Source organism: Mustelus asterias, chromosome 27, assembly GCF_964213995.1.
Source record: "Mustelus asterias chromosome 27, sMusAst1.hap1.1, whole genome shotgun sequence".
In the NCBI taxonomy this organism is placed as follows: Eukaryota; Metazoa; Chordata; class Chondrichthyes; order Carcharhiniformes; family Triakidae; genus Mustelus; species Mustelus asterias.
In genome coordinates, this window is record NC_135827.1 from 1,226,614 (window position 1) to 1,243,814 (window position 17,201).

At 46.7% G+C, this 17,201-nt stretch overlaps 1 protein-coding gene across 1 annotated transcript in view; it reads right to left on the bottom strand.

The window, feature by feature from the left end:
- The window catches only part of LOC144480060 (suppressor of tumorigenicity 14 protein homolog), a 90,532-nt gene that overhangs the window by 12,764 nt on the left and 60,567 nt on the right, over nt 1–17,201 (bottom strand). Inside the window, exons 12-15 of the mRNA XM_078199232.1 lie at nt 16,346–16,450; nt 10,136–10,243; nt 9,694–9,807; nt 6,581–6,706 (exon numbers count right to left, since the gene is read on the bottom strand). Of these exons, the coding sequence (XP_078055358.1) occupies nt 6,581–6,706; nt 9,694–9,807; nt 10,136–10,243; nt 16,346–16,450 (453 nt within the window). The remainder of the gene's footprint in view (nt 1–6,580; nt 6,707–9,693; nt 9,808–10,135; nt 10,244–16,345; nt 16,451–17,201) is intronic.

The window sequence follows — 17,201 nt, forward strand, 5'->3', positions numbered from 1 at the left end:
AGGACTGGGTGCTTCAGGTGCCGGGTTTTAGATGTTTCAGGAAGGACAGGGAGGGAGGCAAGAGAGGGGGGGGAGTGGCACTGTTGATCAGGGATAGTGTCACGGCTGTAGAGAAGGTGGACGCCGTGGAGGGACTGACTACGGAATCTCTGTGGGTGGAGGTTAGGAACAGGAAGGGGTCGGTAACTTTGCTGGGTGTTTTCTATAGGCCGCCCAATAGTAACAGAGATGTTGAGGAGCAGATGGGGAAACAGATCCTGGAGAGATGTAGGAATAACAGAGTTGTCGTGATGGGAGATTTTAATTTCCCAAACATAGATTGGAATATCCCTAGGGCTAGGGGTTTGGATGGAGAGGAGTTTGTTAGGTGTGTCCAGGAGAGTTTCCTGACACAGTATGTGGATAAGCCTACTAGAGGAGAGGCTGTTCTTGATCTGGTGCTGGCTAATGAACCTGGACAGGTGGAGGATCTCTCGGTGGGTGAGCATCTTGGGGATAGCGATCATAATTCTATCTCCTTCACGATAGCATTGGAAAGAGATAGGGTCAGGCAGGCTAGGAAAGTGTTTCTCTGGAGTAAAGGGAAATACAGTGTCATCAGGGAGGAAATTAGACGGGTAAATTGGAAGGAGGCATTCTTGGGGAAAAGTACCGAAGGAAAGTGGAGGATTTTCAAGGAATGTTTGTCTGGAGCTCTGCATGACAACGTTCCGATGAGACAGGGGGGTGTTGGTAGGGTACGGGAACCGTGGTGCACGAAGGTTGTGATGAACCTGGTGAATAAGAAAAGAGAGGCGTACAGAAGGTTCAGAGAGCTAGGAGGTGTTAAGGATTTAGAGGAGTATACGCGATGTAGGAAGGAGCTTAAGAAGGAAATTAGGAGAGCGAGAAGGGGTCATGAGAAGACCTTGGCGGGTAAGATTAAGGAGAATCCCAAGGCTTTCTACAAATATGTCAAGAGTAAAAGGATGAGATGTGAAGGCATAGGACCCTTAAAAGGTGAAGGGGGAAAAGTTTGTGCGGAACCGTTAGAAATGGCGGAGGTGCTTAATGAATACTTTACCTCGGTATTCACGGTGGAAAGGGATCTGGGTGGTTGTACTGCTGGATTGCGGAGGACAGAAAGGATCGAGCATGTGGACATAAAGAAAGAGGATGTGTTGGAACTATTGAATGGCATCAAGGTTGGTAAGTCGCCGGGACCGGATGGGATGTACCCCAGGTTACTGTGGGAGGCGAGGGAGGAGATTGCGGAGCCTTTGGCGATGATCTTTGCATCGTCGATGGAGACGGGAGAGGTTCCGGAGGATTGGAGGATTGCGGATGTGGTCCCTATATTCAAGAAAGGGAACAGGGACAGCCCGGGAAATTACCGACCGGTGAGTCTAACCTCAGTGGTTGGTAAGTTGATGGAGAGGATCCTGAGAGACAGGATTTATGATCATCTAGAGAAGTTTAGTATGATCAAAAGTAGTCAGCACGGCTTTGTCAGGGGCAGGTCGTGCCTTACGAGCCTGGTTGAGTTCTTTGAAAATGTGACCAAGCACATTGACGAAGGAAGAGCGGTGGATGTGGTCTATATGGACTTCAGCAAAGCGTTCGATAAGGTCCCCCATGCAAGACTTCTTGAGAAAGTGAGAGGGCATGGGATCCAAGGGGCTGTTGCCTTGTGGATCCAGAACTGGCTTGCCTGCAGAAGGCAGAGAGTGGCTGTGGAGGGGTCTTTCTCTGCATGGAGGTCAGTGACCAGTGGAGTGCCCCAGGGATCTGTTCTGGGACCCTTGCTGTTAGAATAAAAGGGAGTCACTTTAGAACAGAGATGAGGAGAAATTTCTTCAGCCAGAGAGTGGTGGGTCTGTGGAATTCATTGCCACAGAGGGCTGTGGAGGCCGAGACGTTGAGCGTCTTCAAGACAGAAATTGATAAATTCTTGATTTCTCGAGGAATTAAGGGCTATGGGGAGAGAGCGGGTAAATGGAGTTGAAATCAACCATGATTGAATGGTGGAGTGGACTCGATGGGCCGAATGGCCTTACTTCCGCTCCTATGTCTTATGGTCTTATGGTCTTATGGTCATTTTCATAAATGACCTGGATGAGGAAGTGGAGGGATGGGTTGGTAAGTTTGCTGACGACACCAAGGTAGGTGGTGTTGTGGATAGTTTGGAGGGATGTCAGAAGTTGCAGCGAGACATAGATAGAATGCAAGACTGGGCGGAGAAGTGGCAGATGGACTTCAACCCGGATAAGTGTGTAGTGATCCATTTTGGCAGATCCAATGGGATGGAGCAGCAGTATAAAATGAAGGGTACCATTCTTAGCAGTGTAGAGGATCAGAAGGACCTTGGGGTCCGGGTCCATAGGACTCTTAAATCGGCCTCGCAGGTGGAGGATGCGGTCAAGAAGGCGTATGGCGTACTAGCCTTCATTAATCGAGGGATTGAGTTTAGGAGTCGGGAGATAATGCTGCAGCTTTATAGGACCCTGGTTAGACCCCACTTGGAGTACTGCGCGCAGTTCTGGTCACCTCATTACAGGAAAGATGTTGAAGCCATTGAAAGGGTGCAGAGGAGATTTACAAGGATGTTGCCTGGATTGGGGGGCATGCCTTATGAGGATAGGTTGAGGGAGCTTGGTCTCTTCTCCCTGGAGAGACGAAGGATGAGAGGTGACCTGATAGAGGTTTACAAGATGTTGAGGGGTCTGGATAGGGTGGACTCTCAGAGGCTATTTCCAAGGGCTGAAATGGTTGCTATGAGAGGACACAGGTTTAAGGTGCTGGGGGGTAGGTACAGGGGGGATGTCAGGGGTAAGTTTTTCACTCAGAGGGTGGTGGGTGAGTGGAATCGGCTGACGTCGGTGGTGGTGGAGGCAAACTCGTTGGGGTCTTTTAAGAGACTTCTGGATGAGTACATGGGATTTAATGGGATTGAGGGCTATAGATAGGCCTAGAGGTGGGGATGTGATCGGCGCAACTTGTGGGCCGAAGGGCCTGTTTGTGCTGTGGCTTTCTATGTTCTATGTTCTATGTTCTAAACAAGCACCCTACTAGAAGCAGATGAATTGAAAACACAAATTGAAATAAAGGAGTCTGATATTATAGCTATATGATATGATAGTCATTAAAGATGTGCTTGCAAGTGACAAAAACTGGGAACTGAATATTTAAGGTTATTGACACGTATTTTTGATTTATACATTGTCCTGCAGTGTAGCTACTCTTAGGGATGCTAAAAACTACTCACCAGTGACTTCTTTCCTTGGCTTTTTAAAATCTTTAATTATTAAAAGGTAAGATGAGAGAGAAGCAATGGCAGACATTTGAGGAAGTATTTCATAACTCACAACAAAGGTATATTCCATTGAGAAAGAAAGACTTTATGAAAAGATTGTGTATCTAAGCTAACTATGGATGATATCACATTGGAAATAAAATGGTATACAAATATTAGGAAAATTTTAGAAACCAACAAAGGATGACCAAAAAAGGAGACCTTAGAATGAGAGAAAAAAACCAGCGTGAAATATAAAAACATAAAGCAAGAGCCTCCCAAGTATGTACAAAATAATTGGAGTAGCTAAAACAAGCATTGGCCCCTTGGGGAATTAAATATATGAAACAATCTATATTAATGACTTTGATAGTGTATTGTAGCCAAAAGTACTGGCAAATGAAGGTAGGTAGGAAAGCAAGTTGTGAGGGGTACAAAGAACCTGCAGAGGTGTAGACAGGTTAAGTCAAGGGGGTGAGGGAGTTTGGCAAATGGAGTATAATGTGGGAAAATGTGAACTTGTCCACTTTGGAGAAAAGGATGGAAAAGCAGAAAGTGTAGATGGATTGTGGAATGCCTCAGTACAGAGAGATGCAGGTGTGCTTGAATCTCAAGAAGTTAGCATGTAGGTACAAGCAAGAAAGAAAGCAGGCAAGCAGGGAAATTAACCTGCAACCGTACAGGGCTCGGTGAGGCTGCATCTAGAATATGGTGTATAATTTTGGTCTTTTTATTTGAGGGATATACTTGCTTTGGATCGGATACAATCTCTAATTTCCTTTGTAAGCCGTGGATTGGCTCTCTTACCCATTTTGCTTTTGTGCCAGACATTCTAATAAATTCACCTCTCATTCTTCTAAATCTTATAAATTAGTATTGGTCCAACCTGCTTAATCCGATCCAAGGAAGAAGCATATAGATTGGCCAAGAAAAATAATAGGTCTGAGGATTGGGAGCAGTTTAGAATTCATTAAAGAAGGACCAAGGGATTGATTAAGAAGGGAAAATAAAGTACAAAAGTAAGCTTGTAGGGAACATAAAGACTGACATTAAGATTTTCTATAGATACACGAAGAGAAAGAGGTTGGTGAAGACAAATGTAGGTCCCCTACAGACAGGAACGGGGGATGAAGAAATGGTTGAGCAACTAAATACATACTTTGGTTCTGTCTTCACAAAAGAGGACATAAATCAGGTACCAGAAATGTTGGAGAATGCAAGATTTAGTGAGACGGAAGAATTGAGGGAGATCAATATTAGTAGAGAAATGGTGCTGGGAAAATTGATGGGATTGAAGGTGGATAAATCCCCAGGACCTAATAATCTACATCCCAGAGTACTTGAGGAAGTGGCTATAGAAATAGTGGATGCATTGGTGGTCATCTTCCAGGATTCTATAGACTCTGGAACACTACCTGCAGATTGGAGAGTAGGCTAATGTCAGTCACTCCAATATTCAAAAAGGGAGGTAGAGAGAAAACAGGGAATTATAGACCAGTAAGTCTAACATTGGTAGTGGGGAAAATTCTCGAATCCATTATCAAGGACTTTATAGCAGAGCATTTAGAAAGCAGTGGCAGGATCAGACAGAGTCAGCTTGGATTTATGAAGGGGAAATCATGTTTAACAAATCTGTTGGAATTCTTTGAAGATGTAACTAGTAGAGTTGACAAGGGCAGAGCCAGTTGATGTGGTATATTTGGACTTTCAGAAAGCATTTGACAAAGTCCCGCATAAGAGATTATCGTGCAAGATTAAAGTGCATGGGATTGAGGGGTAGTATATTGAGATGGATAGAAAACTAGTTGGCAGAGGGGAAACAAAGAGGAGGAATTAATGGATCCTTTTCAAATTGGCAGGCAATAACTAGTGGGGTCAGGGAACAAATTGTAACATCTCAAATTTTGCAGAGAATACCAAGTTGGGTGGGAGGATGAACTGTGACGAGGATGCAGAGATCCTTCAGCATGATCTGGACAGGTTGGGCGAGTGGGTAAATCAATGGCAGATACAGTATAATTTGAATAAATGAGGGGTTATTTACTTTGGAAGGAAAAACAAGGTGGCAGATTACTACCTGAATGGCTGTAAATTGGGAGAGGGGAGTGCGCAGCGGGACCTGGGTGTCCTTGTGCACCAGCTACTGAAGGTAAACATGCAGGTGCAGAAGGCGGCAAAGGCAGCAAATGGTATGTTGGCCTTCATTGCGAGAGGTTTCGAGTACAGGAGCAGGGGTGCGTTGTTGCAATTATACAGGGCCTTGGTGAGGCCACACCTAGAATATTATGTGCAGTTTTGGTCTCCTTTTCTGAGGAAGGATGTTCTTGCTCGAGGAAGTGCAGCGAAGGTTTACCAGGCTGATTCTGGGGATGGCCGGACTGATCTATGAGGAGAGGTTGACTCGGTTAGGACTGTTTTCACTGGAGTTCAGACGAATGAGGGGGGATCTCATAGAGGCTTATAAGATTCTAACGGAACTAGTCAGGGTAGATACAGAGAGGATATTCCCAATGGTGGGCGAGTCCAGGGGTCACAGTCTGAGGATTCAGGATAGGCCATTTAGGTGAGGAGACATTTCTTCACCCAAAGAGTGGTGAGCCCGTGGAATTCATTACCACAGGTAGTAGTTGATGTCAAAACATTGAATGTATTCAAGAGGCGGCTAGATATAGCACTTGGGGTGGATGGGATCAAAGGTTATGGGGACAAAACTGGATTAGGCTATTGAGTTGGACAATCAGCCATGATCGTAATGTCAGGCTTGAAGGGCCTCCTCCTCTCCTATCTTCTATGTTTCTATATTTCTACGAATATACAAGATACTGGAGGATTTGGGCCTGTGAGGGATGGTGACAGGGCAGATATTGAGAGGATGTTTCCCCTTATGGAGGGGTAATTTAAGGTTTTCCCCATTTCAGATGGATGCGAGGAGAAATTTCTCCTTCGACCCTTATAGACTCTCTCTTCCCCAGAGAGCAGGGTCATTGAATATATTCCATTTATGATCATCAATAATGCTTTCCATTCAAGAATTCATTGATTAAAGTTAAATTCCAGTCGCTGCCATGGTGGAATTTGAACCCGTGTCTCCAGAACATTAGCCTTGGCCTCTAGATTACTAGTCCAGTGACACTACTACACCAGCATCTTCCCAAAGCCAAGATTAGATCAATCTTCATCTTACTGGATTGCAGAGCAAGCTTCTCTTTCTCATAAATTTATGGATAATATCTCCCTCAGTCTGGGAAGTGAGGAAAGGATTTAGTTCAGCAAACCTAGTGATTGAGATGCAACACAATGAACACATACTGCAATTCTGCTCATCTGAACCATCCGCACAATCCTTTGTTCCATCACACACTGGATTCTTCTTTTGGATGCAGAGATCATTCTTGCATTTGTAGGTATAAGGGGTGCAGGGGACCGAGCTACTTCCTACACAGAGGAAACATCCAATCCATTAGTCAGTCAGTAAATGAACCTTACAGCTCAATGTTTCCAATTTAAACAATGTAAAGAAATAAATCAATACTCAGTACATGTACTGGACCCCTTATCCCAAAATCTGGAAACACGTCAAAGTGATCTTTTATTATTGAAGGGTTGATTTACAGGATTTTATTGATTTCCCCAAACACAATTATTTCTCCCCCATCAAATAAAACCATAATATGTAGGATCAGGAGTAGGTCATTTGGCCCATTGAGTCTGCCCTGCCATTCAATGAGATAATGGCTGATCCGATATGATAATCCTCAACTTAACTTTCCTGCCTTAACCCTCGATTCCCTTACTGATTAAAAATCTGTCCATCTCTGCCTTGAACAGTGGCACAATTGTTAGCACTGCTGCTTCACAGTGCCAGGGACCCGAGTTCGATTCCCAGCTTGGGTCACTGTGTAGGTTGCACATTCTCCCCGTCTCTGCGTGGGTTTCCTCCCACAGTCCAAAGATGTGCGGGTTAGGTGGATTGGCCATGCTAAATTGCCCCTTAGTGTCAGGGGGACTAGCTAGGGCAAATGCATGCAGTTATGGGGATAGGGTCTGGGTGGGATTGTGGTCGGTGCAGACTCAATGGGCCGAATGGCCTCCTTCTGCACTGTATGATTCTATCATTCTAACATACTTAACAACTTCTGTTGCTCTTTGCGGTAAAGAATTCCACAAATTCCCCGCTCTCAGAAGAAATTCCCCTTCATCTCGATTTTAAATGGGCAACCTCTCGCACTGGGATCATATCCTCTGGTCCTAGAGTCTCCAACAGGGAGAAACAACCTCAACAACTACCTTGTTAACCCCCTGAGAATCTTAGGGGCGATTCTCCCATCCCGAAGTGCACATTTTGTGGTGTGTCAGGATGGGAGAATTGTGTGTTGTCCATTTCACGGGATTAGCGCATGCGTCTCCCCCAGAGCCGGAGAACAGGCGCAGTCGGGACCACGCTGGAAACTGGCAGGAAGAGAGGTCAGTCATTTAAATCTTTTTTTAAATGTATTTTAAACCTCATTATCAGGCCCGGCATGGGATAGCATCTCACACCCTGCCAGAAGTATTTCACTCCAGCAGGGTTTAGAATAGCTCCCCACTTGCGGGGAACTAGCGGGAGACCCTGCCGGAGTGAAAGGGGAGGGGGCAATTGTGGCCTCTCAGGGAGTCGGACGGTGGGGAGGTGGTGCCCCTGGGCATGGGCACCCTGGCAGTGCCAGCCTGTGGCCCCTGACACTACCCAGGGGGCACCTTGGTATTACCCATTGGGCAGAGCCAAGGGGAGAGGGCCTTAGGGGGCAAGGGAACGGGCCAAGGGGTGGGAACTGGGGCGGGGCCTATTGTGGGCTGGACCAAGGGGGGAGCCTATTGTGGGTGGGGCCTAGGGGTCGATTAGTGGGGGTGCGGGTCCCGCTGCCACTCTGCATTGGGATCGGTCGGGGCTGGAGGGAGGCCAGCGATCAAGGCGGGCTGGGGCGGGGGAGGGGGGGGGGGAAATCGCTAGGGGGAGGGGAGCGGTCTGGAGATCGGAGCGCATGGTGACGGGGGTCAGGGCTGGCCCAGGAATGCTTGTACAGGCCGTGGGGGGCGGAGAGGTTGCTGGAGGGGAGCAGTGCGGGGTCCCGGGCTGGTCAGCAAACTGAGTTCCGACAGATCGGGACCACTGAGCATGTACAGAGTTCCGAAACGGTCAAACTCCGATCTGAACAGGCCCTGCCCCCCCGAGTGTTTAATGAGATTCACGATTGTGACCTCTGCAATACAGAGCGAGGAGATTTGAGTGTGAAGTTGAACTGAAAACAGAGTCATGATTTACACGAGTTCTCGCCAATTCAGCACTTTTGGGAGAATTGCCCCTCCTTTGTGTGTCTCAATAAGGTGGCCGCTCGTTCTTCTAAACAGCGAGTACAGGTCCAAACGTACTTAATCTCTCCTCATAAGAAAATTACTTCATACCCACGATCAACCTGGTGAACCTTCTCTAGACTGTCTCCAATGCCAGTATATCTTTCCTTAGCTAAGGAGAGCAAAATTGTTTGCAGTATTCTAGGTGTGGTCGAAGTAGTGCTTTGTATAATTTTAGCAAAACTTCCCTATTTTTATACTGCATCCCCACTCCACCCACGCACCCCCCCGCCCCCCCTGAACTCCCCACAACAGGGGTGTCACTGTTGGCAGGACCAAAACATCCTGTCAGCAGGACCGGCCAGAAAATGCCACCCTTTGTCATCCTCACCAACTGCCTTCCCACCAATTTTGTGTCATTCGCAAACCTGGCAATAGTACATTCACGTCATGAATATATATTGTGAATAATTGTGGCCCCAGCACGGATCCCTGTGACACTGTACAAGTTACAGGTTGCCATCGTGAAAATGACCCTCTTATCTCAACGCTATCAGTCAGCCGAATCCCCGAGCCGTGATAATATACTACCCCCAACATCGTGGGCTCTTATCTTAGTAAGCAGCCTTATGTGCAGAACCTTGTCAAGTGCTCTTTGAAAATCCAAGTACATTACATCTACTGGGTCCCCTTCTTCTACCCGCTCGTTAACCACCTCAAAGAATTCTAATCAATTTGTCAGGCATGATTTCTCCTTCATGAAGCTATGCTGATTCTGCTTAATTATATTATGTATTTCTAAATGATCTGCTGTTACATCCTTTATAGTGGACTCTGACATCTTCCCAATGACAGATGTTAAGCTAGTTGGTTTTTACCATTATTCGTTCTTTCAGAGATAGTTGTGGAGGGGTATTTCCAGTATGCTGCATATCCTGCAGTGATCCCCTGTTATTTGGTTCCAGTTTATTCCCCCAGCCCAGGGTTAGATACATAGTAAAACTCCCACTAAACTTCCCCCATCAAACACTCCCAGGGCAGGTACAGTAATAGATACAGAGTAATTTAAAGAATAAGATTCCATTGCTTACCACTCTTGCAGTCCTTCTCATCAGTTCCATCTCCACATTCATCTACCATATTGCATTTCTGTTCCTCAGGGATACATTTATCATTCGCACATTTCATCTCCTCCGAATCACACTCTGAGAAATACAAAAATGTAAGAGCGAAGTTACTCCAGTGTCACTCTTCCTTTGTAGAATACTCAGACCGCCTTGTGGGCAGAGGAGTCTGGAAGTAACAGTGAGGGAAGTGGGGAAGGTGAGTCAGCCAGACCGGGAGGGTGTGGGTTAGCATTTGAGTGCAGCAGGTGGGCAGGAGAGGGCGAGAGAGAAGGACAATAAAAGAGACAGAGTGGAGAAGGGATGAGAAGATGGGAATGGTAGAGAGCGTCAGGAATGGGACAATAACAGGTAACAGTGCCTTTGTAGATATAGTGGGATTGAGTTACAGGAAGGGCGAGGTACTTACGGCAATTCGCCTCATCACTGTTATCACCACAGTCATTGACACCATCGCACATCCAAAACTTGGATTTACACAGACCCGTACCACATTGAAACTGGTCTTCCTTACATTCTGTGAGAGAGACAGAACAAATCAGTAAGACAGCACTACAAGTCTGCAATCCCACCAGGCAACCATCACTCCTCCTTCAGCCCAGGAACTCTGTATTCCTGAGAACATCCCCCCACCCCCAACTCTATCCCTCCCGTTCTCTCCAGGTTCAGGACCATCACTCCCTGTCACTCTCCAAGCCTTCTTTGAGAGGATCAAATGGCAGTTATTCTGCCCCTCAAGTCTGTTCTATCATTCAATCAATTAAACCATTGCAAATGGCAAGATTGGTAACTCTGAGTGAAACAATTATTTTTCCAAACATAATGAAGTCATTGATTGACCTTTGACCTGTCATTTCCACATCTGTGCTCAATAAAGCCACTTTTTAAAATTTTACTGTCAAGCCTATCGGTAAAAAGCTTTCTAAGTTTGGCTTTTGATCAATGCATTTGTTCTAGTCAAGCAGCAAAGCAGGAACTCCTGGGACTTTTCTTTCAGCTAGGATCCTTTCTAGGCTGGGCTGGAGGCTGTGAACTGTCCCGCAGGCAGGGAACGGTTGAAAATTTAGACCTTTTCCTCAATCACTCCTTTCCCTCCAGGCTGGCTGGCTCCTTTGTTCATGAAGTTCTCTCTCCTGTCTCCACTCGAAGTCGGGTCTGCTTAAGGTCTACTTGCACCCAGCCTCAGAGCTGGCTGCCGGCAGGGCAGCAAGCAGCAACACTCCTGAGACAGTATGCATGCGCAGTGACAACGTTCTACGTCAGTCTGGGGATGCTGCCTGCAAATGCAATCAACCATCACCGTTCAGCTCCTCATGATCGGAGGTTGCTGGCAATCAGCCATTGTCGGTAAAATCTCCCAGTGTGTGTTCCCAGCTGCTCGGCGATTGAGAATCCGGTAGTGGCCCGGCCATTCTGGAAGAATTGACTACCTGCCCCCCAGAATCCACAGGAGATTTTCCTGGATTTCTCCTCCTCATTGTGAGAATAAGTGATCCCTGAAATGACCCAGTTCGGGCCCTGTTTGTGATTTCACCATCACAGGGAATTATTTCTCATTTCCACCAGACTGAATTCTTGAACAATTTGAAACACCCGAATCAAATCATACATCAAAGGGCTGTGGAGGCCGAGACGTTGAGCGTCTTCAAGACAGAAATTGATAAATTCTTGATTTCTCGAGGAATTAAGGGCTATGGGGAGAGAGCGGGTAAATGGAGTTGAAATCAACCATGATTGAATGGTGGAGTGGACTCGATGGGCCGAATGGCCTTACTTCCGCTCCTATGTCTTATGGTCTTATGGTCTTATGGAGACAAACTTAGTTCATTCAATCTAAACTCATAACTTAAACTTTTAAACTGACCCCACACCACCCTCCGACCCCCTCCCGCAACTAATACATCCTGAATAGAATAGAATAGAAACCCTACAGTGCAGAAGGAGGCCATTCGGCCCATCGAGTCTGCACCGACCACAATCCCACCCAGGCCCTACCCCCATATCCCTCCATATTTACCCACTAATCCCTCTAACCTACACATCTCAGGACACTAAGGGGCAATTTTTAGCATGGCCAATCAACCTAACCCGCACATCTTTGGACTGTGGGAGGAAACCGGAGCACCCGGAGGAAACCCACGCAGACACGAGGAGAATGTGCAAACTCCACACAGACAGTGATCCAAGCCGGGAATTGAACCCAGGTCCCTGGAGCTGTGAAGCAGCAGTGCTAACCACTGTGCTACCGTGCCGCCCTGAGGTGTGGAACTGAATGCAGTTCTTCGTTCTTCACATGGGATTTGAAGCATAACTTCCTGCTTTGAGAAATGCCACCAATTCATTCACCTTTGGTAATTATTACAGGACAAAAACAATCACAACGTGTACATAGATATTTACATCTCTAGTTATTGGTATGTCACCATTTAGGAAATATCCCAATGTATCTTTCTTAGATTCAGAGAAATGGATCTGCCCATCTGTCTGTCCCGCGCATTTGCTACAACTACACAAAGTCCCATCTGTTGAATACGGCAAGTACATTCATATCAGGTTAACTGATTATTTGAATTAAACTAGAATCTGTAAAGAAACCATGTAAAATCTGTAAAGTTAAATTACCGGCTCTTGGTACGACTATTGTGCTGAACAATACCATTGCTGCCCAGGGGCAGAGGTATAGAGGGGAAAGGACAAAGAGGCAGGACCACAGATATTTAAGAACTTTACTATTCCTTGCTGCCAATAGATGGAGCAATCTGTCTTATTGGCAATGTGCAGAGAATGCACTGTACCCCCCATGTTCATCACTTCAGCAGCCTTCAATTGCCTAGTCACCAATTCAAGCAGGGTTTTACACATTAACTTTTCTCAGCTTATCCTCCATTTCAACCAGCTTGAATCCTGAGCTATCTCTGATCTCCTCCCAGAATTCAAGCTATTATATTTGTATAGAACAGTGGCCTCCAAATAGTCAATCACAATCGACAGGTCGATCCTGGAGTCTCAATAAGTTGATTGTCATTGGCTGCGGAACTGCTGCCGAAAATGCATGGGACTCAGGCTTCTCATGCTGACGAGCAAATCAACTCATTGGGCCCTATTTTACTATTGCGTCACGCCCATTTTCGGGTGCGAAAACGTGGTAAAGTCGGGCGTGAGGCCATTAACACCCACGATCCGCGCCCGCGTCCGCGCAGATGCCCACTTTACTGAGGCCCGGGAATGGCTGCAATCCGATTCGTGCCCGAAACGGGCCCGACGGCGATTTAAAAGCATTTGCATGCATTTAAATTGAATTAATGAACTGCCCGCCCAACTTTATCAGCATTTCCCCCTTTACCACCGCGTTCGCGCGTCCAGATTCGGTGAGAAACAGACACGCTCAGCAAAAGTCTGTTTCGGGCGCTTCAGCTGCTGAAGACACAAGTTCAGAGCTTCCAACGGCTCTCTGACTCAGATCGGTGGTGGAGTGGGGGGGGGGGGGGGGGGGAGAGGCGGGCCAGATCATTCTCTGGTGAGGGACAGGGAGGAGGATGTATCTCTGGTGGATTGGGGGCGGGGGAGGGGGGGGGGCTGGCGGGTGGGGTGCGGGGAAGGAGGGGGGAAGGAGGACAGAGGGAGGCCAGATTGTCGTCTGGTGGGGGAGGGGAGGCGGGTCAGATCATTCTCTGGTGGCGGGGGGGGGGGGGGGGGGGGGGGGTGAGGGGGGGAAAGAGGAGGGAGGCCAGATCGTTGTCTGCCATTGCCGCCCTGGGGCAGAGATATAGAGGGGATGGGTAGGGGAGGAAGGCCAGATGGATCTCAGGGGGTGGGCAGGGGGAGGGGGGGGGGTCCGCTGCCACTCTGCGGGTGACCGATGCGGGGTGGGGGAGGGGGGCAGAGGGTCGCGATTGGTCTGGGTAGCGAGAGGTGTGGATAAAGGGGGACAGTTAAGTTGTGGGGGTTGGGGTGATGTCTGTGGGGACCATCGCTCCTCCTTTTTGCTCCCGGGCTGCTTTATCCACTTTTTGCGGCCCGGGAGCAATGTGACTGTGGCGCTATTTTCAATTTTTTTCTAACTGCGCATGCGCAGTTCAGAGCTCCGATCGTTTCAGGTGCGCTGAGCCCCACCCACAGCGCAATTCAGACTCGCAATTTTCTTTTCAGGTTAAGTGCGTATGGAGGCGCCTGAAAACAGATTTCCAAGTCGGATCTGAATTGCGCCCAGATTCAGCACTTAGAATGAAAATGGTAAAATCAGGCCATTGTCTGCCAAATTGCAGGTGCCAAAACGTGGACTAAGCTGGGTTAAGACAAGATAATGAGTAAGTAGACAGACACCTCCAAGAGGGCAAAAATCTACCATTTCCATCAGGAATGGGAAAGTGAATTTCTTTTTGCAAATGTCAAAGGCAAGACCATTTGTCAACAGAGTGTAGCTTTGAGTAAAGGAGGTAATTTGGAATGGCATCACAAGACAATGCATGCAACATTTCAAGAAAATTTCCCTTTAAGCAGCACCATTCAGACAAAAAAGTTGGGGAGTCAAAGGAAATGTTGCAAGCTCAACAGTCACACTTTTCAAAACTTGTGACTAAAGTCAAGGCTAGCAAAAAGGCTTCTTTTCACATTAGCCATCTGCTGGCAAAACATAAGAAACCATTCACCGATGGCGAAGTTATCCAGGAGGCCATGATAGTCGCTGCCGACACCATGTTTAAAGACTTTAAAAACAAAGGTGAAATGATGACAACCATCAACAGCATGCCGCTTGGTGCTTTAACCATAGGCAGAAGGGTGGAATTGTTGTCTCAGGATGTGCCTCAGCAAATACACAAAGACTTACCAGGCTGTGAATGTTTCTCACTGCAGTTTGATGAGTCAGTAGACATGGCGGATACGACCCAGCTGACTGAATGCCATGCAAACGAAAACAAAGATCCAATGACAAAGGACTCCCTCACTCTTTTGCCTCTCAAAGAGAGGACAAGAGGAGGGGACATCGCCAATGAATTTATCAGGTATGTGACTGAAAAAAACAATCCTATCAAGAAACTGGTTTCAATCACAACTGATGGTGCACCATCAATGCAGGTTTTGTTTCACTTTGCAGAAATGATTGTGAATTCCCGCCCTTTGTCAGTTACCATGGTGTTATCCACCAACAAGCAATAGTGAGCAAGGCTATTGACTTTTCTCATGTAATGACAGCTGTCAAGATCGTCAACTCAATTTATGCCAAAGCTCTGCAACATCGCTTGTTCAAATTGTTACTCGCTGAGCTTGATGCCACCCACGGTGAACTAATCCTTCATGGAGATGTGAGGTGGTTAAGTCGAGGATAAGTCCCCTAGAGCTTTTTAGATTTGTTTCCTGAAACTGCTCTTAAATCAAGTAGTGAGGTGTACAGCGAGCTGCCAGATAATGTGTGGTTGCTAGACTTCGCGTTTCGTACGTACATAAGTGCAAAATCGAATTAACTGACCCGTGAGCTGCAGGGGAGGGACAGAGACTTGTCACACATGATCAGTGCAGTGAATGTGTTCAAGTTGAAACTGGGCTTGTGGTCCTCACGGTTAAAGAACAAAATTACTGAGCACTTCCTAAATCTGGAGAAAATCCAACAACAGGTCAAACAGAAAGGCTTCCATCAAATTTTGTGATCGCCTGAATAAATTGGAAGAGGAATTCAACAGACAATTTCAGGATTTAGACAAGATGGAACAAATAATCATGTTTGTCTCAAATCCTTTTCTTCACGTGGACATTGGAGAACTGACAGCAAAATCTCAGCAAATGTTTGAACAAAGCAGTGGACTTGACATGGAAATAATCACCATGCAAAATGAGAGAGCTGAAAGCTAGGTCAAGGGACAAAGACTTTTGGGGACTTGCAAACAGAGAGAAGTACCCTCTTCTGACATTGTGCGCACTCAAGGTGAAAGCCTACTTTGAGCAAAGAACAAGAGAAGTACAGTGCAGGAACAGGCCCTTCGGCCCTCCAAGCCTGCGCCAATCATGATGCCTGCCTAAACTAAAACCGTAAGCACTTATGAAGTCTGTATCCTTCCATTCCCATCCTATTCATGTATTCATTTAGTTGGTCCTTAAATGCCGTTAAATTTGGTTCCACAAACCTCTGAGGTGACTTTTTCCCCAGATGAAAATCATCAAGTCTAAGTATTGCACTCGTCTCACAGATGCCCATCTGATGGACTGTATTGGGAGGCTAGCCATCTCAAACTATGATCCAAACTACACAGCACCCACAGATAGTGTGACACCTGTGCATGCACACAAAGAACAGGTGAGTGTTATGCATAAATATATTTTGGGCGCTTTTAGTAAAGTTGAATTTTTGAAGAGTAAATATCATGCTGCATTTTGATGCTGAAAGTAATCTTGTGCTTAAAAAGGTTGGCGAGTATTGATGTAGAATATTTTGCTAGTACACATGGTTTCCGGTTCATTCTTCTCGCTCTGCCTGCCTTCTGTATTAGAGGGCGCTGTATCTGTCTCAGTGTTTTCCTCCAGCACTGAGGATAGGCCATGTTTTTCATAATTACATCTACACCCACAATTACACAGCATCCCTCACTCGCCCCATCCCCGACACGGAGGTGGTGTGGGCACTCACCACAATTTCGTTCATCACTGTTGTCCCCACAGTCATTCCAACCGTCACACATCAGGTCCTTTCCAATACAGCTGCCAGTGACGCAGGCAAACTCATCAGGACAAGCTGTCAAAATAGAGGCAAGATGCATCAGCTCTCTCAGTTCAACAACCATCTGTTTTTTAATACAGTAAAATGTCCCAAAAACATAAGAGGAGTACTATCAGAGCAAATGTTATTAAATAACCAAAAGCTAAGTTTTAATGAGTCTCTTAAAGGGGAAAGTGAGGTTGAAAGATGGAGGCATAAAGCAGGAGTTCCAGAGCTTTGGACCTCAGCATCTGAAGACATGGTCACCAATGGGGGAGTGATAGATATCAGGGACCCTCAAGAGGGGAAATGTTTGGGTTGGGATACCAATCCTCAGAAATTAAAAATAATCATGTTATAATTTATTAGTGTCAAAGGAAGGAGAGGAGAATGAGGGAGAACATGGGGGTTCTTGTGCACACACAAGAAAAGCAGGCGAGGGAGGGATGTTTAAGTGAGGGATCCATGAGAGAGAGAAATGCAGATGGCCATGCAGAAGTGAGACACATGCACGATGCCCCACATCCGAAAAACACAGACAAATGTGGGGGGCCCAGTACACATGGGAGGCTCACCTGACACATGAAGGGCCTGTGTGAGACATGCAAGAGGACCTGGCTACAGTTGCGCAAGAGGGAAAGACACAGAGCATGTGAGGGAGAGACACACATCAAGCACGTGAGGGAATGTGTGAGATATACAGCATCCTTGAAAGAGAGGAGCAGGCATGCAGGGGAATCTTGGCATCCGTGAGAAAGAGACACACACTTGTGTTGCCCTGCACAGG